Source organism: Alligator mississippiensis, chromosome 4 (genome assembly GCF_030867095.1).
Source record: "Alligator mississippiensis isolate rAllMis1 chromosome 4, rAllMis1, whole genome shotgun sequence".
Lineage (NCBI taxonomy): Eukaryota > Metazoa > Chordata > Crocodylia > Alligatoridae > Alligator > Alligator mississippiensis.
Window position 1 is genome coordinate 114,588,492 of NC_081827.1, and position 25,144 is coordinate 114,613,635.

Genomic DNA, 25,144 nt, shown 5'->3' on the forward strand with positions numbered 1-25,144 from the left:
TGAAGGAATCACCCAGGCCCAGACCTATCTGTACGACTCGGGCTTCTTGTCCACATCCTTTCTATAGTGGGGGACCCAAAACATAGTACTCCAAATGTGGCTCACCAGTGCAGAATAGAGGAATACTTATTTCCCTTGATCTGCTGGCAACACTCCTACTAATGCAGCCTAGTATGCTGTTAGCCTTCTTGGCAACAAGGGCTCATTCTTGGCTCAGATTCAGCTTATTGTCCACTGTGACCCCCAGGTCCTTTTCTGCAGAGCTGCTGCTTAGCCAGTCAATCCGCAGGTTGTACCAGTGCATGGTGTTCTTCCCTCCTAAGTGCAGGACTTTGGACTTGTCCTTGTTGAATCTCATGAGATTTCTTTTGGCCCAATCCTACAATTTGTCTAAGTCATTCTGAATCCTAGCCCTACCCTCCAATGCATCTACTACACCCTCCAGTTTGGTGGTATTCATGAACTTGCTGAGGGTGCAATCCATCCCAGGGCCCAATTCAAATTATGTTACTGAAATACAAGTAATGACTCATAATGAAAAATCATATATTATCTGCAGTGCTTTAGACATGAAACAGCTGAATTAGATAATAAACAATGGAGAAACTTCATCTAAGTGCAATGATATACAACCTGAATGCTGAAAGTTGAACAGATAGCAGTGGAACAGAACTCAGTGTAGGAAGACTAAGCAGAAGTGAGTTTTAAGGAAGGATTTGAAAGAAAGGGACGGTGCCTGGCATTAGGGTGTTCCAGATATAAAAGGTGGCATGAATGGCACAAAGCTTTGTAAAGATATGAGGACAAATGTCGTTTTCAGTAAAGGACAGAGAGGAGGAGCTGAAGGAAAAGAGGAGTGAAGAAGATGCTTGAAGTTGGGTCAGACTCACTTTTGCTTGTGGAGAGCTAGAGGATATTTCCTTATGTCACCGACACACAGGACTTGAGAAACCTTGCCATGTTGAACCCCCTTGGAGAGGATCCTCTGTAGTTGCTCCATGAGTTTTCAGGGATGTTTGGGGGGAAACTAGCCACTGCAGAGTTGTCTGTTTCCTTAGTGGGGGATCTCTCATGGATAGCTGTGCCTATGTGAATGGTGCTTAAGGCAGTCTTGTCTCAGGCTGTGCACCTGTTGTCCCCTCGGAATGCGGAGTTTGTGTCCCACTGGGGGGTCTGTCCAGTGACAGCATGGCTTCTTGCAGGAGCTGTGCTGTTAGATATGAACTGGTTGTGGTCCCTCAGCACCAGAAATGCCCCTCCTTGCCTCTCTTGAAAAAGATAAGATGGGAAGTCCTCCACCGCTGTATCCTACATAAATTAATCAGATCCTTCTTACATGAAGAGAACAGGCGAAGGAGATGGCACGAGGACAATCAATCATCCGTGCAGGAATGTACAGTTCAGTCTGCCATGAGGTTGGGAAGCTAGGGAGTGGATACCTGATACAGAGTTGTGTGGTTGTGGTGACAGGAGAGGAAGATGATGCTGGCAGTTCAGCAAGTAAATATATGCCAGCTTATTTTTCATATAATTATAGAAAATTGCACAGTTCAGTCTATCTCTTCTATGTTTCTACATCCCTAACTACCAAGTTAAAGCAATATGGCCTGTAAACTATGGGCTCTGAGATTCACTTCCCGTCAAGCAGAGATAGTGAATCTCCTTTCTTAGGAAAGCTTATATATTTGTGAGACAGCCAAAATGAAAGGTTAATGTTTATATGTAAGGGATGATATGATGTGGTTGCCTGAGATAGCAGGGGACTGGTCTCACTGAACCAAGAGTTCCTTGCTCTGCCATCATTATTGAAATATGTTTTCAAAAACTGTGGGTCTGATATGGCTTCTTGCTTGAACTGCTGAAGTCAAATTATGTGTTGAGGGCCAAATGTTGCCACAGCGGAGTTAAAAAAAAAACCAAAAACCGCTCTTTCTTAGGTTAGAGCAAGGTAAAGGAAAGTGGTCAGCTCTGGCTCAAGCTTTCTGTTGCAGGAACATTATTTCAGAAATTGTTGGAAGAGGAGAAGTTCAAGATGAGAAATGAGTCGAATCAGCTTTTCCTACCCCAGTTCTCTCCTTTCCCCAAAGTGAAGCCACATTCAGTGATATAAGAAGGTTCTCCAGGGAAGAGTTCTATGCTTTATCAAAGGAACTGTTTCATCTCATATAATATCCAGGCAGTTTTTCTGTAGTATTTGGTGTTGACCTAACTTGCCTCCCATTGAAGTTAATAGGAATACTCCAGTTGCCTACAACAGAAGCTGAGTTAGGCTGAATTTTTGAAAAGCACGCTTTATTATTTTATTTTGCACTTGTCTTTGAGGATCTGGGATCAAGGGAGGTCTGTAATAAAGAAGAGAATTATTTTCAAAAGCTGTGTTTTAAAATATACTTATCCATCAGTTTTAATCTTTGCATATTTTCTGTTAATGATTTGGAAACTTACAACGGTTTTTCATTTGACCTTTGGAAAAGATTTTTTGTGTTCTTGTGTAAAGTTGCAGAAATTCTTCTATATCAAATGACTAATGATCAGATGTAACTAATCTTTAGAAGATGAGTGGCTATTTTAAACATTTGAAAATGACTGATTACATTTTCCTTTAATTTTGTATGTATTTGTTTGTGGCTTCTTAGGTTGCTGAGGACCCAGTGGCCAAAGTGGAGAACTTGGCAGGTATTCTACCTCTCTTACTCCTTGAATGCAAAGAAAAGCCTCAGTTACTGAACCATCAGTTTCACAAGTGATTTTACTGTCGGATGTTTTCTGATGAATCACCATCAACCTTGACTGTCTTGGAAGTGTTCTTCTATTATCTTACACCAATAGGACAATTCTTATCAATTTAGTTTTGAAAGCTACTAAATTACTCCTAGGCAGAAACATTTTTAAAGGTTTTAATTTACAATTTATTAAAGTAAACATATTCATCTCTACAAACAATATTGTAGAGCCTAGGAGCTTGTCTACATGGGAACATTTTTTTGTTTTATAACCTAAAATGTGCGTTTAAATGGATGAAGTTATGTTATACTATACCATATGTGGCTGTGTTATGACAATAATGGTTTAAATTCACCTTGGATGTAGAAACATGTTCTGATATAAGCGTACCTTTTCCAGTTTAGCTTATGTCTCTTGAGAGAGGATTTAAGCTGAACTGAGAAAGCTATTTACACTCAAATAGGAATATGGTGCTTTATATTTGTTTAATGACATATTTATGACTAATAATGCTTTCCCATATAAAAAAGTCTCAGATCTGGGCTTAAGGCCCATTTACACCATTTTGGGGCCTGGACAAAGGTTTACTGGGAGCAGATTCAAAAGGGGAGGGCAGTAGCATAACTGAAGGGAGTGGGCAGCAACCATGACAGCAGCTCTGGATGCCACCTTTGTGTGGGGAATGCAAAAACAGCCAGCACTGCAGCTGACTGTTGGCCATGCCACTGCCACTACTAACACAGCAGCCAGCACTGCCCTGTGCACCAAAGCTGCCCAGGGTGAGAGCTGTCCTGTTACTCATTTGGAGGAGGGGGAGGTACTGCTTGAGAGCCCCCAGCAGCTGTTACACTATAAGTTAGGGGTGGGCAATTGTTTAGGCTGGAGGGCCACTTAAGGAATTTTGGCCAGGGGTGAGGGACTGGGGAGATGCTAATTGGTCCTATCCAGCCCTCCAGCCATTGCTGGGAGTCTGAGGAGAGAGGGCTGCACCCTGTGCTGCTCCACTCTGCTGCAGCTGGTGCAGGGCTGTGCTACACAGTGCTCAGACTCCTCCACCTCCCTGCATATGTCCTTGCCCCCACCCCCAGCTTACTGTTGGTGCTGCAGCTGCACAGTCCTGGCACCACAAGTTGCTAGCAGCTGGGTCCACATGAGATGGGGCATGATGCAGCATGCTGAGTAGCTGTGCCACCTGCCTGCAGTGATAAGCCACTGCTGCTGTGCTGCACTGGGAAAGTTGGGGGTGGCTGCTCCAGACCAAGCATGAACTAATGGTGCCATGGCAGCAATGGCTCATAACAGCAGCTAGCCAGGCAGGACAGCTGCTTGGCACACTGCATCACATGTAGGCTGTCCCATCTTGGCTTGGCTGCCAGCAGTCACGGTGCCAGGACTGTGCAGCTGCAGTGCTAACAGAGAGCTGGGCCAGGGGGATGGATGCAAGCGAGCAAGGGAGTCTGCGCGCTGCCCAGCCTGGCCCCAGCTGCGGCAAAGCGGAGTGGGTCAGCGCAAGTCACAGCTCTCCGTTCTCAAGCTCTCAGAGGCAGCTGGTGGGCCGGATAGGATTAACTGACAGGCTCAGTACAGCTCAATACTGTATTCTGTCCACCCCTACTCTAACTGCTATGTGTGCATGAGCCTACAGTAATACAAGTGACCTATGGCCCAGACTTTGACCCTGGATGAAGCAGAGTTTAACCTGGAGTGTTTTTGCAAATTTGTATCCCTATAGGCAGTAGCAGCTAGAGCATAACAGCTGTTGGGCCATGGGAAGCATCTCTTCCCTATCTATTTTGGAAACCAATTAAGATACAATTAACTTTTGTCCATGCTTTTGATAGTATACAACAGACCTAAAAACAGGTCTAGATGTAATTAAGTGTAAGGTTTTATATACCGATATAACCTTTCCCTTCCCATACTTTTTAACCCTCAATACCTCCCCCACCCCTTTTGTTTTTTTAACTCCAGTGGCTGGTTTGAGTACAAGTATCATTTGTACATTAGGCCATTTATAAAGCTTGCTACCCAGTTAGCAGGCATAAGGAAAAAGCTAGATTTTGGTTTTCAGCAGTCATTCTGACACCATTCTGAGTCCTAAAACTACATACAATTTTAAATAAGTTTAAGCCAGTTTCCCCCAAAAAATAAAAGACATTTGATTATTATTTTTTAAGATATTAATTTTTACTTTTAACCTGTCCTGGTATCTGTATACTACTAGGAATTTAAAAATGATTCATTCTATATTATGTCCATAAAGTAGTTATAAATATTGACTAGTCTCAAAGTGTTTAAAAAAAATTAAATGTACCATGCTAATGACTGTGCGATTAAGTAATTTGCCTACCTCTTACACAGATTTTAAGTATGCATGTTAATCATCACTCTATTATCTATTTAGAAATCACTGCCATCACTTATTAACGTATGATGTACAAAATAAATGTAGATCATTTCAGTCAACTCCATAATTTAAAAAAAAAACATTGCTTTTAAGCTCATTACAAAGTACAAAATGATAAATATCTGCTCCACTTAAAACATGTAAAAGAAGATTTTACCTTCAGCATCAGAAATAATTCATAGTTGCAAAGCTCGAGGAATAATGAGTTCAGATCATTGTTTCCCCACTCAAGTGCCTTATCTAGATGCTACACATACTTACTGTGTAACTGATGAAGGAAAGAAGTCAGTATGTTTTGTGTATTTAAACGAGAGCACAGATGAAAATATATTTCTAGGTTTTGGATGATGGGGCATCCTGATGACTAACAGAATGGTATAAAACACAAAATGAACCGACAAGTGATATTAAAGAATAAATAGAGTAACCTCACTCCCCACTGTAATAGAAATCAGTTCTGATGTTTTGTTCTCCTGACTTTTGGGAAAGTTCTATTTTCAACCATGGGCATCCAGTATGTATAGGGAGAGGAAGACAAAGACTCATCATACATCATTTTGCTTCTGTTGGACATGTTTCATCAGGATCCTTGAGCATATATTTAGTCTAATCACATGCTGAGAGATAGTCATTGAGATTACTCATGCGTAGGTTTTTAAGTAGCTTCCTGAAATGAGACCAAAGTAAACACGCAAAACATGAGCCACTAAAGCACTTACGGTGACTTCTTGCCCTCCTAATCAAGATAGTATATGCAATGGAAGAAAACATGGAGCAGCTTTTGGTGGCTGTAATATAAGATAACAGAAGCTTGGAAACAGTAGGGGCATAACCAGTGCAGGACAAGAGGAGCAGCTACCTTGGGTGTTGACTTGGGGTGTGGAAGAGGACATGGGAAAACATGGCTGTTGCTTCAGCCAAGTGATCACACCTAGTGGTGCATGAGGTGGTGACCAGAAGTTGCCACTGCCTCTGTGCATGGCAGCTGCTCCAGATGCCCAGCTGCATGGTTACACCTCTGAACATTCGACAGTGATTATGAACATGAAAGTTCAAATGGTATTTTACAGAGTATAGTTCAGATCAGAATCCAGCATGTGGTGTTTTATCCTCCTGTCTTTGTTTTCCTTAGCTTCATTTTTGTACCGATAGTAGTTATATCAAAACAACTCATTGTCATTGCAAGCAGTGCCATGACAAAAACCTCTCAAGACTACATCAATATGATAAATTTATTCTGTGGTTTTATGCAATCCTAGGTGACAAAATTCTCTTCACTTTGTCTTCCTTTGAGTTGGTCAGAGAGACAGCTGCTTCCAGTCTCTGTAGCACCATCTACATTTTTGCATATGTCTGGCAGGGAAGAATTTGTCTCCCATGTAAGGAGACTAGACAGAACAAGAGAAGTTGTGCTCAAACCAGTAAGCTAAGAAAGTATGTATTGAACCCCAGCAAAGCATGTGTTGTGCTAAAAGTTTAGGCCAGTAGTTTTCAACCTTTTTTCATTTGTGGACCACTTTGGAAATTTTGACTGGAGGTGCAGACCCCTTTGAATTGTAAGTGTGGGTATTCACATACCTTTAATTGATCATAATCATCTTTTGAAGACCCCTTAAACATAGCCTGCAGACCCCCATAGGTCTGCAGACCGTAGGTTGAAAACCACTGCTTTAGGCTAAATAACACTCCCCTACACAATCAGACACCTATTAAATATTTATACTTCTACTGTTTGTTTGTTTCACTTCTTTGGTTATCAATGTGAATTGAATTTTAATTCCGCATTACAATAATAAGCTCAAAATGTCAAAAATACAGTATGTTTTAAACAACATTTTGTAGGCAACAAAATGGCTAGCAGATGTAATTTTCAAAGTGAAGATAAAAATGTGAAAGGCACAGCAAGATTAATAATTAGATCTTAATTAGCAATGTGGAAAGCTCATTTGTCATGTCAAAAAGTGTGAAAATGATCAGTTTGGTTAGCTTGAGAAAGAACAAAAAAGAAAAAGTAATCCCACCAATTTATGCTCCGCTGCTGAGATGCAAGGGTGTTTCATCATGGGGGCTGCTTGTTCCTCAGCCAGCTGCTCTGTAGCACATGGAGCCCCACTGGAGCAGCCCTGGGGTTCCACATGCTGCAAAGGGGCTGGGTAGGGCATGAGGGCACTTCAGCATGGGAGCTGCCTGTCAGCTCAACCCACACTGAAGCATCCTCTTGCCCCAACCAGCCCCTCTACAGCACAGGAGCCCAGTTGGAGCAGCTGTTGGCTGGCAGGCTGAGCCCTTGTGTCTCCTGCCAGCCCGGGCTGCTCTGATTGGGCTCCACGTGATGCATACCAATAAACTCTGGAGCAATATGCTCCCAGATGCACTTTCAAATGGCATGCCCAGGAGCAAAAACTCCAGAGCAATAATTCATGCACATTAATTGCACATGTAGACATGCCCTAGAACTACTCATGTATTTAATATTAAGCACGTACACATTTATAGATTTGGGATTATGAATTTATTTGCAAAGAAGCTGCGTTTACCACTGACTTCAGCGGGAACTGTGGGCTACTTAACATTTTGATCATGAGGCTCATACTCACTACAATGTTGAAATAATCTGCAGTTATCAGAATTCCTCATTCCCTAAAAAAATCTCAGAGGGGCAAGGCACTATGTAGAAAAATATTTTCATCTATTTTTTTAGTCTAGGTTAAAAAAAAGTCATTATTTTATTTACTTTGTTCTCAACACTAGATAATTTCAAATTGAAAAATGACTGCATCTATAATTATCACTGGAAAACCAAACTAGCTACATCTGCTGCACTGAGATTTTTGTTTTTCCTGTAAATTAAAACTTTCTTTTCCTCTTGCTTTAAAAAAAGGTTTTAAAAGATTCCTTTCAGAGCTGTTTGGGAGTCATCAGGGTTTCTCTCTCTCTCTCTCTCTCTCTCTGTGTCTCCAACCCTTCCATTATTCTCTTTCTACCAGTGGAGGGAGCTTGGCAGGGATACATAATAAGCCTGAACCTATGAGGTACTAAATACCCTTTGCTCCTGTTAACTTCAAAGGAAACTGGAGATGCTTTTTATTTTACAGATTGCAATATTAATTCAAAAGTTTTCAATTTTATAAACATGTTAATTGAAAATTAGAAGCATGTTTTTCTTGAACACTTTACCCCCCCCCCCCCCCCCAAAAAAAAATTGTATTTTTCAGATCATCTTTAGATCTGGTTGAATGTTCCCAGTTTTCCACCAATTTTTGGTAGTATGATAGCAGAGCACTTATTATCTATATAATAATTGTTTTTTATTTCTTCAACGGCCTTCACGAATTTCAGCTAAACTTTGATCAAGATCTCTGGCTTGAGCTTTGTTCATAACTTTTAAAGGTTATGTATATTTTTGTGTGTGCGAATGCATGTACATGTGCACATGTATAATGTAAATAGTAAAGCAAAGAAAAAATAGTTAAAAAATTATATGAAAGTTTTCTACTGTCTTCTTCCCTGATAGTATGTAGCTGTTAGACTGGACAGCTGTCAGTGCTTGTGTCAGCAAGGCTTTTATGCCTATGCCTAACTTCAGGCAGATGAGGTGTCCCTTTGAAGCCACAATTCCTGCAGGAAAAAAATATTTACTTTTTAAAACATTTTTTCCAAAGAAAACTAACACTATTTTACAATAAATAATTAAAATCCTAGTTTAAGTAGACATCCTTAATGAAGTCAATGGAACTACTTGAGCAAAGTTACAAGTACATGCTTAAGTGACTCACTGGATCAGGGCCTAGAACAACAATTAGTGGGGCCAAATGCAATCTATACCTACTATAGCTCATGGCTGCAATGAAATTCCAACACCTGTATATAGCCACCATAACTTTCTTTATGGTTAAATGGGAAGAGGAGAATCCTTTCTTTGTTTTTGAGGTTAGCATGGAGTGATGAATTAAAAAAAGGTTTATGTACCGCAGCAGAGATAGCAGAGAGATGTTCTGAAAGCACTGTCTTTAAAATGTACTGGAGCTGAAGTCCTGAGGATGGCTGAGACCTCAGACTTGGGAAGGAACACAAGCAAGGATACTCTCTCTAGGTCTGCCTGAAGTGTTCAGCAGATCAAACCTGATTTGGCAATAATATTCGATGCTAATAATAAAAATCTTGTGAAGTGTTTAGCTATGGCATGCAAGTCACAGCAGCATTAGAGGTCCTAATCATTTGATCTCCAGACTGAGAGACACTGGCAACTTTTACAAGGCCTTAGGTTTCCGATTCTGCTCCTGTGGAAGAGCATTTCAACCCTGGATATCCTCCTTAAATTAGATTCTTCAGGGGGCAAAAAGATGTTTAGAGAAAGCTGAGGAGGTCCAGACAGCAGGGACCTGAAATCTGATGGAGATCAAAAGAAGCATGGAAAAGGTAATAGACAAAATATCTTTAATGGAAGCCTTCAGATAGGCCTGAAGGAAGAGGAAAGCTTTGGGTGCAGACAGAAGTGCAGCTCCCCACTATAACTGAGAATGCTTTGCAGGAAGCGTTCTGAGTTAGTGATCCCCCAAACCAAACAGAAGTTCATTGTTGGTTCCAGGGGGGAGGGGAAACCGGCTGCTAGCTACCAGCCTGCAGCTGGTTTCCTCAACAGTGCCTGCTCCCTGCCAGCCCGCATTGTTTCAGAATAGGAGGAGGGAAAGGGAGCTGAGGCAGTTTGTTCTAGGGGTTCCCCGGCCAGTACTGGAGGTTGGGGTGTGTGGATCCAAGCCACCTGCCCCACCCTCCAGTACCGCCTGAAAAAACTCCAGACCAACTCCCTCCGCTTCCTTGCCCCCCTCCCATTCTGAAAACAGCTCAAGGCTGGAAGGCAGTGCAGATAGAAGTTATAGAAGACACTGTTCTGAAATGTCTTCATCTGACCCCTCATGCAACGAAGGTTCAGATTTTCACCTGATCAGCCATTTTAAAGCAGTCTGCAGCCATGCACTTGTGTTTGGTCATGCCTATAAACGCTTTCTGTGGCCACATTGGGTGAAAATTGTCATTTCTGTCCAAGCCCAGAGTTCCTCATTGATAGTAGTGGGCAGGAAGTGAGGAATGTTCCCTCATATTTGGGGACCAGGACCAGGCTTATGGAAGGGAGAATGTGAAAGAGACTAATTAAAGCAGTGGTTGGCAACCTTTTCAGGTGGCAGGATGGAATGACCTAACTTGGGTCAGAGGCAAGTAAGCGGGTGCTAGAACCTGACCACTGCTTCTCCCCATGGCAGCACAGGGAGAGCGACCACCACCAAATACCCCTGCCACCAAATGCCACTGAAGCTCCATGTCCACGGGCTGAATCAAATGAAAAGAAAGTGGGTGCTTTTGCTAATGAATTTAAATTTAGTACCTCTAATGAGAGGTATTAAATAAATGTTCATTAGGCTGCCCTACTGCGTAATAGCAAAAGCTTAATGCACAGTAGCCTATTTTTACTGTGCATTAGCATATTAGCATTGTTTTTATATGACACTTTAATGCGCAGTAAAATAGGCCACTGCGCATTAAAGTGCACTTGTAGATGTGCCCAGTAACTACAAAGGAAGCATCAACTAGGCTGTGGTGACCCAGATAAGAAATTCCCTAGAAATCCCCAGTTGTAACAGTTGCAGGAGCCTGCTAGGGGCTCAGAGGACCTGGGGATAATGAAATAAGAGGAGAAGGTGCATGCTGGAGTAGGGCTTCCAACAGTCAAAACCAGAGCTGTAAAGTAATGTCTGCTGATACGCTCTCCTGGGTCTGCTATGAAGCACTGCAAGTAGGGGTAGAGACTGAGGCTGAGGCATGGTTTTAATTTTCTTTTGCTTGTTTAATCTTTCTACTTAAGTCTTTCTTGTATCTTTCCTCTTTTTTCCTAGAAAATAAAAGGGAAAAGTGAGGGGAGGGAGGAACAGAATGATTGAAGCAAAGGCTGCATATGCCTAAGGAAAAGGAAACAAAAGAACTGAGAAAGGAGCAGTTTCACAAGTTCCTTGCCTTCTTCCTTTGCAACAAGTGGCAATAAGGTGTAGACTCTCCTGACATCACTGTCAGAATGGAAGAAGACTGATAAATGACAATATCATATCTAATTCAGCACTGTTGTGAGGATTAGTTAAAAACTCTCCTGACATCACTGTCAGAATGGAAGAAGACTGATAAATGACAATATCATATCTAATTCAGCACTGTTGCGAGGATTAGTTAAAATTTGGAAATGCCAGAGTTAAGATTCCTCCCTTAACTAACTAACCCCTCAGGATCATATACACAAGGACATAGTATTTAACGATGTGAATGCTTACTATTTGCCCACAGGATTCTTACGTCAGCACAAAGGATGGATGGTGTTCACTAAATAAACAACTATTAAATGTTTTATTTGTAGTGTTCAGCTTTTGACCTCAGGCCTTATTTACTGCACATTGTTCAAAGTTTGCTCTGAATACAAAATAATTAATTTCCTAACAGGTTTTTCTACATCATCATAATAGATCTGAGTTTAAGCATTAATGAATTTGTTTCACAACAGTCATGTGAAGTATGTATGCGTGGGGGATATTTTCCACATTTTCCAAATGAAGGGACAGAGAGATTGGGGTCCCAAAACTGGAAGACTTTGACAATCTGACATGGTTAAGGCCTAACTTTTCAGAAGATTAAGTATAATATAGTACTTCATTTGTTCATAGCACAGTTCCCTCATCTGGAGCTGCAAGAGTGCTTAGCACATCTGTGAACAGATCCTCTACAGAGAAGTTGATTTTCCCTGTTACAGGCAGCCAATGCCCTGGGTGTGTGCTAAATACCTTGCTTAATTATCTTCCAGTTACATCATCAAATTACAAAAGTACATTTATTTGAAGCGCTATAATACATACAGGGCATGGCTACACATACATACTAATGCAACTTTATTAGTTTACTCCAGCCTAATAGCCTTGCACATATAGACACTGAGACATTTGCTGCAGAGCTAATTAGCGTACTCTGCAGTAAATGTCTTGTGTAGATACACCCACAGATATGAAAATTGAGCCCAGCTTCACGAGCTACAAACAGACTAAACACTACAGTAGTAAATCTAATTTGGGAAAATATGCATGTATGCCATATGGTGAACCCCAACAGCAACTCAGTTTTGGGATGCATCTCTAACACCTACTATGTAGCAGTCTATTGGCACCTACATGGTTTGTCAGCCAGGTTGAAGCCTTCACATCCACTGCACAGACCTCTGCCACTGGAGCCAATGGAAGCAGCTCATAGCAGTGCTGGGTAAGTACTTCTGTGGGGATTGGTGGGAGCAGGTACTGAGATATACTCTTTATTACTGGGTTTCAAGAATATTTATTAACAGCAGAGTAATGCTGAAACCAGGAATCCTGGTAAATGAAGGAAGTGTGTACTGGTGATGATCACTCTTCTGCCCTTGCCTATCTCTTCCCCACATCTCACAGATTCTTATCCCACTCCTACCAGTCCCAGGGATCCTCATTCATTCTCTTTCCTTAACTAGTTTAATTTCCAGACCTCTCAGTTGTCTCCATCTGTTCCCATCCCATCTGCCCATCTCAATCTCCCCCCTTCCAGTCCTTTATCCCAATCTCTGCCCAGCCAGTACTATTTTAATTCTACTTTGTCCAATCTTGGTTCCTTCCCCAACTTTGAGTTTTCGTTCCAGCCTTCCTTCCAGGTTCATTGGTTTACTCACTTTATTTATCAAATTAATACCAAACACTTTTAAAACAGGTTCAAAAAGGGATTAGTCATATTTATGGAGGGCAGTCCCATTAATAGCTATTAAACAGAATGGTCAGGGATATGTCCTCTGGCATCCCTAAACCAATTATGTTAGATGCCAGGAGGGGAGTAATGGGATGGATCACTCTGGATATGCCCTGTTCATGTAGTCTCCATCCATAGCATCTACTATTGCCACTGTCAGAAACAGCATACTCCTGCTTGAAGTGAGATTCACCCTGTCTAAACTACCTAATTCAAGTGACAGTCTAAATTGCTCCCTAAAAGTGTCCAAGAATGGAGATTCCACCACCTTTCTAAATAACCTGTTTCAGCGTTTAACCACCCTTATAGTTGAACATCTTCCTATTAACCGACATAACTTCCCCTTTTTGCAATATAAGGTAATTGCTCCTTGTACTGTTCCCTGCAGGCACTGAAATCAGTCCATTACCATCCTTTGTATAACCACCCTTCAGATATTTGAAGACTATTATTAAATCCCTCCTCACAGTCTTGCATTCTCCAGGCTAAACAGTCCTATTTCTCCCAACTTTTTTCATAAGTCACATTTCTCAGGCATCTAAATTTTTTGTTGCTTTCTATTGGATTCTTTTCAATTTGTCTACACCTCTCCCTTGAAGCCTGGTGCCCAAAAACTGGGCTTATGGCTTACAAGTTTTTCTCCATGGTTATGAAGACTAAACACTTTTTGAAGAAGCTGACATTTTTGAATCTTTGCTTGGGTCCAGAAGTTGGGGCTTTTAAAAACAAACATGCTGCCATGAGACTTTGCATAAAATCATGAGGATAACAGCAACTGCATCTGTCTGGGCAGACATGGTTCTGTGATCGGGGCCTATACTTTCTTTTTCCCTACTTGTCCTCAGACCATTTAGCACCAGCCTCCTCACTGTCCTTCTCTAGCACCTCTCCATTGTGTGATACCCTTGTCCTCTGCAGTGGTTCCTTTCGGCACCTGGGCTGCATACAAGCACCCATCCTGTGTGTGTGGAAAAGCCACATCCCTCCTGCTCTCGCCCTGCCTGACTCCCCCAGTTCTCTCCCTCTTTCTATTGCATGTACGCTTCCATTTCTCTGGTATTCACTTCATTTTTCAGGTCACCTCTGCAAGAAGCAAAGCTCAGGGGGTGCCACTCTCACTCAGTCCTCTTCCGGCCCAGGGGTCTCAAACATAAAGCCTGTGGGCCAGATCCAGCCCACAGACCCACTCTATCTGGCCTGCTAGGCCACCCAAATTGGGAGGCCTGACCTGCTACAGGACTCAGGGCCCTTTGGCCACATTGGACCTGGCCCGGCTCAGCACCGCTGCCCTCTGACCCCCTGTTACCAGGGGAAACCCCCCTGTCCTTGTTTCTGGACCCCTTACAGTTGCTGGACATCCCACTCCCACTGCCCCCACACCCCTGGTGGCTGCACCCATGCTGGATCTAGCCCCTGAAGAGCCCCCAGCGTGGATTCAGCCTGGAGCCGCAGCGGAGGTGGCCAACCCGCTCTGTACCAACAGCTACATGAGGCAGGACTGAGGTGAGCGACTGCTTGTGACTGGAAGCCCCCTCCCCCCACTGCAAAGGCAGCAGGGCCCTGACCTCTGGGCGTATCCACCCGGGCCTCTTTTAAGCAGGTGTAGCCTAAAATCGTTGTTTTAAAGGTGCATTAAGGGCACGTGTCTACATGTGCATGCCCTTGATGCACCTTAAAAATGGCAATGTAAGGTCATACGAGCCTAAATTTGATACCCGCAAAAAGCAGGTATCGAAAGTAGGCGCAAGTGGCCAAGTCACATTAGCCCACCCGTTAGTGGGTGCACACCGCGTTAATGCCCATTCATGCGTCTGCACCTACCCGTGCTAATGCAACTTGGCTATTAGGGCCCAGATTGAATGCGCACTGGCGTGCCCATGTGTGGATGCGCACCGAAATTGCCTTAACATGCTCAGGCGTGGGAAGTAGGTGTGTAAATACATGTATATACATGCCTGGCACGTGTTTGTGCATGTGACAGGTGCAGGAGCACTTGGACCCAGGCTGCCCCTGTGAAGACCCTTCCCCCAGCTCAAGGGTGGTGCGCCGATACGAGGGGGGGAGGCAGTTACGTCACGCGCGCCCCGCCCCCCAACATGGCCGCCCCGCCCCCGGATGGTCAGGACGTCACGAGCGAGCCCCAACGACCGAGGGATAACTGTCCCTAAGGTCACGTGGGTAGGGCCGAGGGTGGGGCGGAGCCAGGTGGGTAGGCGGAAGCCAGCGGTGATTGGAAGGCGGGGGTGACGTTTGCGGAGGCCCCGCCCCTGGGGGCTGGACGCCTATATAAGGGGCAAAGCTGGCGGTGGGGCGGGCTGGGTGCGCTGCGGTTGTTGAGGTGAGCGGGGAGGCAGAGTAGAGGGCGCGGGCTAGGGCTGCTGCTGCCGCATCCATCGTTCGCGGTCGCAGCGGTGTTCATCGCGTTGGCGGCGGAGGTGAATTCCGCGCTCCTTGTGGCGGTGGCCCATGTTTGTGGGCGGCCTCGCCCCGTCCCGCCGGGGCTGCAGGGGGAAGCTGCTTCCTCCCAAGCCGGCGGAGCCCTTGAGAGGCCGGGCGGGCAGGGACCCCCGCACGCGCCTGGCCCCGCCCGGCCCTGCCTGGGGCCGCAGCGTCCTGTGAAGGGCGAGAAATTCGTGCCCGAAACCAGAGCACTCACCGCTTCTTGTGCCCACGCCCCGGGCGCGATGGGGCAGGGAGCCTCGCATGGGCGCTGAGGTTTCTGGAAGCATCCCTGGCGCTGCTGCGCGGGGTGACTGGAGAGCGGCATGGGGGGAAGGGGCTAGGAGACACTTGAGCCAGGGGAAGTTTGTCGTGGTTGGAGATTGTGCTAGAGAAATGTTTGAATGGGTGAAGGTTGGAACTGGAAGGGGATGTCTTGAATTTTTTTTTTTTTTTTGGTACCTGGGTGTGTTCATTTACGTGGTAAGAGCAATAATAAGAGTAAGTCTCTTTGCAGCCCCATCCGTTTCAATGGTGCAGCTTTCCCAAGCCCAGGCTCGCTGCCTGTCGCCTTCAGTCCTCTCCGAGGAAGGGGAGGACAAGAGCATGAAGCTGGCCAAGCAGCAGGTGAATCAGCCGGGGGAGGGTCAGCCTCCACTGAGCCCCCTGCAGTCGGCTCTGAACTCTGCAGCCAATACTGCCCAGGCATATGAGACTTACATTGAAAATGGGATCATCTGCCTCAAACACAAGATCAGGAACATTGAGAAAAAGAAGGTAACTTGGCTGCTTTATCTCATTAAAAAAAGTGGTGTTTTAGTTATTCAAGTTGCAGTTAATTGATAGTGAGCTTTCAGCCATGCTGTGAGACATGAACACGTAGCAGTTCTTAAAAGCAACAGTATGGATGTGATGCGATGACTGCAGCTATTATCAAGTGACCTATAAAGCAGTTTAACATGGCTACGGTTCAGATTAAGCAGTAGTGCTCAAGGCCAAACTTGGCAGGGAAATTCATCAAATGTGAAAAGTATGGCTCATTCTTGTACACTTCAGTATTTATTTGTTTCCTTTTTTTAAAGATTTTTTTGCAAACGCTACTGCTGTTAAATCTAGAAATGGGGAAACTGCGTGGCAATGGTGGTAAGCTAACTTGGTTGTATTACATACAAAGGTTGTGTAGTAATAACCCCCTCATTAGTTCTTTTGTAAATAAAACTAAAATTGAGCTATTCTGAAATCTGAGTTCATAATCTTTGTACCTATAAAATTTAGTGTGCTTTTTTTTCTTGTTTTTATAGTTAAAATTGGGACCCAGAAGTTCTTCTTAAAAGCGCAGATTGAGAGAATTGCTTCCTCTGACTCAAGCCAATGCTGATTATATTTTATTATGTATTTTCAATTTCTTATGAAGCTTGGTGCCTAGACTGCAGGAGCACATGCATTTTTTTCAATAACTGATTCAGTCGTCAATGTCCTTTTTTATATTTTAAGCATTTTTTGGAAGGCTGCTTGCTAGGAGAACTGTTGGCAATCTGGTAAAGGGCTATGGCTTCAAAATACTAGATGAAAAATTGCATTTATTCTTAATTGAGTGTAGAAAGAAATCTAAATTTAGACATGGATAGATTGGTTTTTAGCAGTTAAAAGTTTATAGTCATGAATGAAATGGCATTTGCAATCTAAAAGCATCTATGATTGCTTTCTAGATTTGAAACATAGGAATTTATTTATTTTAAGTTTTCTCAGTAAAAATGATAAATTTTCATGAACCTACAGAGCAAAGTATTATATGTAGTGTTTTAAGCATTAGACTTGCCTTTTTTTACTTCAAGAATGTGTAATCCTGAATAACTTTTTAAAATATAGGCATTGTGTTAATTCGTTTCTTGTAAAGAAATGTAAAGTGTAAGATTTGCCATACCTACTTGTATCTTTTTGCAGGGCTGGGTTAACGCATAGGCAAACTAGGCACATGCCTAGGTCCTTAAGTGAAGAAGGGGCCCAGTTGTGCTTGTTTTAAATATTACAATTGAGTGGGAGGGGGGAAGTAATGTAAATATACAGTATATTAAGTGAGGAGCCTATGAGTTTGTTTGCCTAGGACTCACTATAAAAGGTTAATCCATCCCTGTCCTTCTGAACTATTTTTCCCTCTGGCAGTGAAGGCATTTTACTTGCGAGAAATTGTGGAAGTGGTAATTTAAATAGTAAAACAAAGCTGAACAGCAGGAATGAAGATTCCTTCTTGTACTCTGCAAGAACTGCTGCTGATAGACGTATCTAGGTTTTTATTAAATCACTCAAATGGACTTAGTGTTGTAATTATGATGTTACAGGATTAAATCATGTTTGGTTTGAGGTTTTCAGACAGCATAAGGACGAGCACAGCATAAAGGTGTGGCAAGGCTTTCTTTTTATTGATTTCTCCTGGTGTGTGAGGAGTGAATATATTAAAGCTCAGGCCATATAACTGAGAATTGTTCCCTGAATGTGGAAGGTTAAAGCCTAGTTGCATTTGCATAGGAGATGCTGGGTATGCACATCTCCCGACATCAAATTGCAGTCTACTGCACTTCCTGTTTGAGGCTTTTCTTCAGTAGAGCTGAATGGTTAAATGATTCTGCACTACATGCATTAATTTCATCTGAACAAGTCAGGCATAGGTTGAGAGTTACCTTGGCATATTGATGGCTCTCCTTCCATTACATCCATGCATTAAAGCCCTATGATTATGTAGAAACGGCATGGCTTCCTACTCAGTAAATACAATAGTTTTAAGGTGACTGTATTCTTGGTCTCTGCTTCTAGTATTGGTATGCAAGTGACTCTTATTTGGATGTATGCAGAAAAAGGAATAGTATTAATTACTGTAAACTACAATAGTGAATTCCTTGACTTTTACAAGTCAGTTTGGAGGTGCTGCAAAACATCAAACAGGGTGATTTTGATTTAAATCAAATCTATTTAAATTACTGGTCAGAAACCAGAGATTAAAATCAAGGCTTCCTACAAAAAGTGCATTCTTGTTCTTTGATGTAACCATAGTACATTATTCACAACTCGGAGAGAGATGTAGGATTCATTTTTAGAAGCAGTGATTTTTCTGAAACATTTTAAAGAAGTGGTTTATTTTAGTATTTTTTTTCAGATTAATCTTGCAGCTACATAAGAGAACTGAATTATGATCTGGTTACTTTATTTACCAAAGCTGAATGAAGCAGATACTTGTGAAGTCATTGGGAAATCCATAATTAATCTAGTGAATGATAGACATTTGGGGGATTTTTGCCACACTGTATTAGGAGGACATCAAATGAGCGCTGCAGCTGTATGTTGTTAGCTTGGGGCTTTCTTATTTCTTCTAGACTTCTCGTTTTCTATGGTGTGGCAAGCCTGCTGCCATGATTAGGTTTTTCCCTTCTAACATACCATTTTCTCACTAGATCTCAAATCAATGGAGAGGCTATACTCAGAAACTTATTCCTTAAGACTTCTGGAATATTCTGCTCAAAATGTTTCTTTCTCGTTTCTACTGCCCCTCTCTCCTTGCATTTATCTCCAGACTCCTCCTCCTTGCCCAGATCTACTCCACCCCCAACAATGCTCTATTCATTTAACTTCTTGAAACTTTGCACTTTTAGAGAGAGATAAGGGCTTGACTCAGTATACACAAACTTGCAGAGAGACAGTAGGGCTGATGGGTAGCTAATCAGGGTTCTCTCTCATCTCCTTATACTGCTTTTAACAAGGATGTTACCTCTGGAGACAACAAACTCCCCCTATGCCTGAAGAAGGGCATTTGTGCCCAAAAGCTTGCAAAGAACAATTTTTCCAACTGTTTAGTTGATCTAATAAAAGATCTCCCCAAAGAACCTCGTCTACCTGTGATCTCTGGAGACACAAATCCACAGTTAGATGACTGAAACTCTGTGATGCTTAGATGCTTAATGGGATCTTCTAGACCAGGGGTTGGCAACCCCCAGCATGTGTGCCTAGCATGGCACATGAGTCCATTTTGCTCTGCACACCACCACCTGCCTGGCATCTAGGCAGCTGTTGCCAGCTGGGAGCCTGGGCTGCTGCCAGCAGGCAGTTGAGAGGCTGTAAGCAGCCCCGGGCACCATGACTGTCCTGGGTTGCTTGCAGCAGGGCTTCCGTCCTCTCAGCTTCCTGCTGGGAGCAGCTTAGGCTCCGGGGCTATCAGCAGCTACCCGGAGCCTGGGCTGGCTGCAGCCGGGAGCCTGCAAACAGCAGCTGTCTTCCGGCCCTGGCTGCCTCCCTGGTTCCTGGGGCTGGGTCTGGAAGGCGGCACGTGCTGGTAATGCTCCCTGATGTGCTACCCTCCCCTGCTGCTTATGCAGAGCAGTGTGTGGAACCTGGTGTGGCAGGGTACAAAAGCTGCCTGCCATTTAGGGCTTCCTGCTGCCCTGGCCACACTTCTCCTGCAGGTGGGGCCAGCAGTGAGGGGTACAACACTGCTGTTGCCCTCTCTGCCCCCACGCACACAGGGGAGGTGTGACCAAGGCAGCGCAGAGCTTGCAGCTGCAGGCAGCTTCCCTGTGCAGCCCCTCTGTGCTGCTGCTCTAGGTTGCACACGCTGCACTCCCAGCCCTGCTGCCCTCCAGAACGCAGGGGCCACACAGGGAAGCTGCCTGCTGCTGCAAGTTCTGTGCTGCCCTGGACACACTTCCCCTGTGCACACGGGGGCAGCAGTGCATGGTTGTGCCCCTCACTGCAGTGCTGCCGCCGCCTTCAGGGGAAGTATGGCCAGGGCAGTGGGGAGATCAGAGCAGCAGACTGCTTTCTGCACCTCCTTGCTGTGCCCTACTAAACCGGGCTCCACATGCTGCTCTGCAGAGCTGGCAGGAGGGGGCAGCACGGGAGAGAGCATGAATGTGCAGTGCGCACCCATCCTGCCCCTGCCTCTCACTTGGATCTGGGGGGGGCGCAGGTTCCCTCCTGCCCCCCAGGAGTGCATGCTGCTGCTGGGAGCCATCTCCACTCCCTGCCCAAGCCCACAGCAGGTAGCAGGAACTGGCTCCCCCACTGCTGCTCCTGCTGCAGCAGCCACTGCCTTCTGTTGGAGGCAGGCAGAGAGCTGTGGACCTGGCGGCTCTGGCGGCTGCGGGGCAGGGGCTTTGGGTGGGGGCCAAGGGGCATGAGCAGGGCTGGGAGGCTGCTGTGTGGGGACTTGCACAAAACAAGTACACAAGATCAGAGGTAGTATCAGAAGTTTTATTTATTGTCACCAGGTTTACAATGTTTAGAAAATCTGGTATTTACCACAAAAAAGTATAGCTAATAATCATAAATGTTGCCCAAATATGCAGTACATCCTGCCACATACTCCCTGCCCTAATTTTATTTTTCTGGCATGCTGGCACCTTCCAAGGTAGACCTTGTGGGGTTTTTGGCATTCCACCCAAAAAACAGTGCTCAGTCTAGAACAGGGGTAGGCAACGAGTCCCATTGAGTAGAGTGGTTTTCTTTAATCTTTACTAATCTATGGGGTTCCCAGAGGTTCCTCTATAAGATTGAGCCCCTAATATAGTCCGTGGCCTGTTGTGACCTATCTATAAAACTTCTAAAAGTTACATGAATGTATTGTCTCAAATAGTATATATTTAGAAGTTATAATTCCTATTCCATGATGAGATCTTTGAGCTTTAACATATCTTAAATTAAAACGATCTGTTCTAGGTTTTGTTTTGTTTTTTTCTAGAAAAAGCATCTTGGCAAAAATCAAAATACAGTGAAATTTAAAAAATGATTTAAATCAGATTTATTTTAAAATTGTTGTTTGCTTTTTTTTTTTTTTTTTTTTTTAAATGATGATAATCCACCCTGTTGTGAAACTGTGCTGCTTAATAAGGGACATCATAAAACCTAGTTTTTGCATATTTAACATTAGTCTAGCACTTTGGAAATAATAGTTTTTCTGCATTTATCATCTTAATCAAACTAAATATGAAGCATAGGAAAGGACAGCATAAGATTAGCTTGTTTTTCATAAGCAGTATTTTTGAAGTTCTCTTAACTAATGTAGAACTGGAAGAGGAAGGCAGCAGTCATAGTACAGCTGGTAAAAGCTAAACAAGTGAAATTGTTAAAGGAGTTGGGCACTATCTTATAGAAAAAAGTATATGAAAAAGTTACAGCAAAAAAAAATGGCATGCTTGGAAGGCCAAAATGGAGAGTTAGGTAGAACCAAAGCCTTAAATATAGGCAGGGTTGAACTGTGCCACTTTTTTCCAGTGAAGAGTTGGATTGGACTCAGATTCTATTTAGCTGCAGACTTTTTTAAATCTAGGTTATGTACAGTACTGGAATACTTCATTCCTTTAAAGTGTTTGGTTGGTTTTTGGTATTTAAACAGATGAGAACTGATTTTGAATCTTCTTTAGCTTAAGCTAGAAGACTACAAGGATCGCTTGAAGAAGGGTGAAGCCCTCAATCAGGACCAGTTGGTGAGTGGGTCTTTGTTTGTTTGGTTATTTTAAGTTGAGCCCTCTAACATGTTTAGAGTTTTCAAGTTAAATAGTACTAAAATGCAACATTTGTGGAGCAAGTTTTGCTAAGGACTGTCTCAGCTATCATTGAGTTGTCTGATAGTAAAACCCAATAGGCCTGCTTCTGATTTGATGTCAAAATGACAGTTTAAGTGCCTATTAATGCCTAAATGTTTTGTTTTGCATTAACTTTAAATAGATTTTTCAAAAGTAAGTACCGTTTCCAAGGACACACTCTCCAGATATTGTTCTCATAGCATCTTGTGTTAGCCTTCTTGATCTGCAGTTCCAGTCTTTGAATAGGTATATGCACTCAGCTTTTCCATGATGAGAAATTGTCATATTACTATAAATGAGGCTTGTGTTCTAATGATAAATGACTTGGTACTTGCGGCTGATGGGGATAGTCATGTTTAATGTTGACTGGTTATGATGATGAGCCTTAATATAAGTGTGTTATTTAACATTAATTTAAAGTAATCTACCTTACCATTTTAGATATATTTTTGTATTGCAGTACAGCACTTCTGAGGTGATCTGTAGAGTCTGACTAGGCAGCTGAATTACTCCAGGGTGACTACTTCTAGTGTTACCATCAGTAATTGAGTACTGCCCCAATATGATCAAGTACAGGGGTTTCCAAACTTTTTTCTTATAGTGTACCCCCTTCCAGACATACCAGCTGCCCACATACCCCTACTAGCATACCTTTTGTACTTCAGCCCCTTAAATGTGTAATGGCAGTTGTTAATTTCCATTATAATTGGTAGTTTCTCCCACATAAACCCCCTGATCTGGTACCATCTTCACTGATGGAGATGCAGCTTCTATTGGCCTATCTGGACCTAGCTTGACTTTATCATGTGGAAGCTAAAAGCCAAGTGCTTTTGTTACAGGAAGCCATTAGAGTCACTAAATTGATGTCTCATGCTTTCCCTGTATTATCAATAGAAGGCTGAGAAATAATACTATGTATATCTTATGAGGGTTTTTTTCCTGTTAATTGCCTCTGGTATCTTTCTGGGTGTGTTTTAATTTTGTAGTAGTCAAACTTCCAGAATTCCATAAACATGGAGTAGGAAAACTTCATACTAGTTAGAGGTGACATGTCATGACACTGGCCTTGCATTTTAATCAAAATGGTTAGATAGTAGTATAAAAGCAGGCATTTATTGGCTGGAAATAATGCGTTTTCATTGCTTTGCATTAAATTTGATCCTTGAAATTTTTGTTATTTTTGTTTCCCTTTTTTAGCAAACAAAAGTCTGCATTCCATATGTTGCTGGGTAACAGGCTCGTCTTTTTTAATTTTGTATAATGCAGTGGGGTAAGAGTAAGGGGAATGTCGTAATTCAGGGCTTAAACTAGATCTTCTGGCTTATGCTGGTTGTATGGTTCAAAATCATTCTTGTGTAGTACACTGCTATTTATCAAATATCCTTTAAAATATATCGGTGTGACAGGCACTGGCACTGTCAGCCTTCATGTCAGTGGTTACTATTACTAAACTGCTGCGTGGCTCCCACTTCTAAGTATTGTGGTTTTAAGAACACTTTCTATTCCAGTGTGTCCACTGTATATTGCACTGTCAACACATAGTTCTTGTTCTCAATTGAATGCACTTCAGGACAAGCAATAACTGGAGGGTGAGGGGATAAGGACGTGTAGCTTGCTTGCTTCATGGTTTAGGTCTGCTAGAGCAGTGGTTCTCAACCTCTTCTTGTATCAACGGCCCACTTGTAAACATCAACAGCCAGTCCTGATCCAGCACCCCTTACTCCTGACGGTTTCCCACATGCTTCTCCTTTAAAAATGGATTTTCCTTTAAAAGTAGACTAACAAGCTGTAAAGTTTGTCTGCTACCCTTTCATATATTCTTGTGACCCCACTTTTGGGTTGTAACCCATGGGTTGAGAAGCACTGTGGTAGAATAAATGGCCATCTAGCATGCACCAGTAATTGGGACTGGTACACCTAGATACCACTACTGCTTCTACATCTGCCTTGGTCTCTGATTTTTTGTGATTAAACTAAATTGATAAAAATCTCATCAGTAGAAAGAAATGTAGATCTCTGAATTGGAAGTTTGATAGGAATTAATGCTAATGAGTTAAATTCCAGGATTTGTTGAGTATCCTCTGTTTCCACTGAGCATAGTGGGACCTTGAACAAGTTTTGGCTCTTGCAGAACCACAGCTCTTCTTGCTTACTCCTGTAGGAGAAGTCTGTAGTAGACTTCTGAGTAGTTCTGATAAGCAAGAGGCTATCTAGATGGGGGATAGCAGACGCTGCTTTCCTGTTCTTGATCTTGCATATGGCAGCATTGAATATGAAGACTAGACAAGTGAAACCAAACTCACTGCAAACTAAATTGAAAAAAGTAGAGTCCATTTTTTTAAAAGCTACACCAGTGTGGAAGGTTCAGTACCTTTCCCCCCCCCCCCCCCCCCCCCCCAAATGTTTTAATTAAAAGACACTTCCATGAACACTGACCTGTTACATCAGGGGTGGGCAAAATATGGCCCATGGACTGGATCCAGCCCACCAGGCCATTCTATCTGGCCTGCGGGGACCTTAAAAAATTTAGAAAATATTTATCTGCTTCTGGCTACCTGCCAAAGGTGACAGAAGCCAGGGGCAGTAGGACCCAGGGGAAGCCAACAGCAGGACACAGTAGCCCAACCCTGCACCACCTGCAGACATTTTCCTGCCTTCCTGCCCCTGGACTGCTGCAGCACTACATGGCTCCCAGCTGCATCTCTGGACACAGGAGCATGGGGCTGTGGCAGGGGGTGGGGGAGCAGGGACTGTGTTCATAGGGGGAGCCATACACGCAGACCCCCCTCACACAGCCATACCTGCAGATCTATACCCACCTCCCACACAATATATGAGTAAGACCTAGTTTTAAGTTATTGTATACAATCACCTCTATGTACACTATACAAATGCATGTAAACCATGACAAATATATATATTTTTTACATCTACAACTTTTGTTAATTTAATTTTTGCTTTTTAGAATTTAATTTGGTATTTTTCTGGTTCCAAGATGTCCTTCTCCTTGCCCCTGGAAGTACTCCTTTCAGCAAGGGGTTTTGCCTTCTGGGGGCAAAGGTCAAGGGTTAGGAGGCAGGACTTCTAGTCACAAGATGGCAGCCAGGGGGCAGGGCAACATGGCAGGAGCAGCAGGGGTTTTTGAATAGCCGGTGCAGGAAAGACCCTTGTATATCTGGATGGCATGGTGCTGTTCCTGTTTGAC

At 43.2% G+C, this 25,144-nt stretch overlaps 2 protein-coding genes across 12 annotated transcripts in view; both read left to right on the forward strand.

The window, feature by feature from the left end:
- The window catches only part of SINHCAF (SIN3-HDAC complex associated factor), a 34,125-nt gene extending 28,940 nt beyond the window's left edge, over positions 1 to 5,185 (forward strand). For all 6 annotated transcript variants that reach the window (XR_009461785.1, XR_002090902.2, XR_009461784.1 and 3 more), the window contains one exon: positions 2,637 to 5,185. The gene's annotated coding sequence lies outside the window, so the exon portion shown is untranslated. The remainder of the gene's footprint in view (positions 1 to 2,636) is intronic.
- A 10,005-nt stretch (positions 5,186 to 15,190) lies between these two features.
- The window catches only part of CAPRIN2 (caprin family member 2), a 72,348-nt gene continuing 62,394 nt past the window's right edge, over positions 15,191 to 25,144 (forward strand). For all 6 annotated transcript variants that reach the window (XM_019489592.2, XM_019489587.2, XM_019489589.2 and 3 more), the window contains exons 1-3: positions 15,191 to 15,269; positions 15,888 to 16,147; positions 21,778 to 21,840. In XM_019489592.2, coding sequence (XP_019345137.2) covers positions 15,902 to 16,147; positions 21,778 to 21,840 — 309 coding nt within the window. In that variant the 5' untranslated portion in view covers positions 15,191 to 15,269; positions 15,888 to 15,901. The remainder of the gene's footprint in view (positions 15,270 to 15,887; positions 16,148 to 21,777; positions 21,841 to 25,144) is intronic.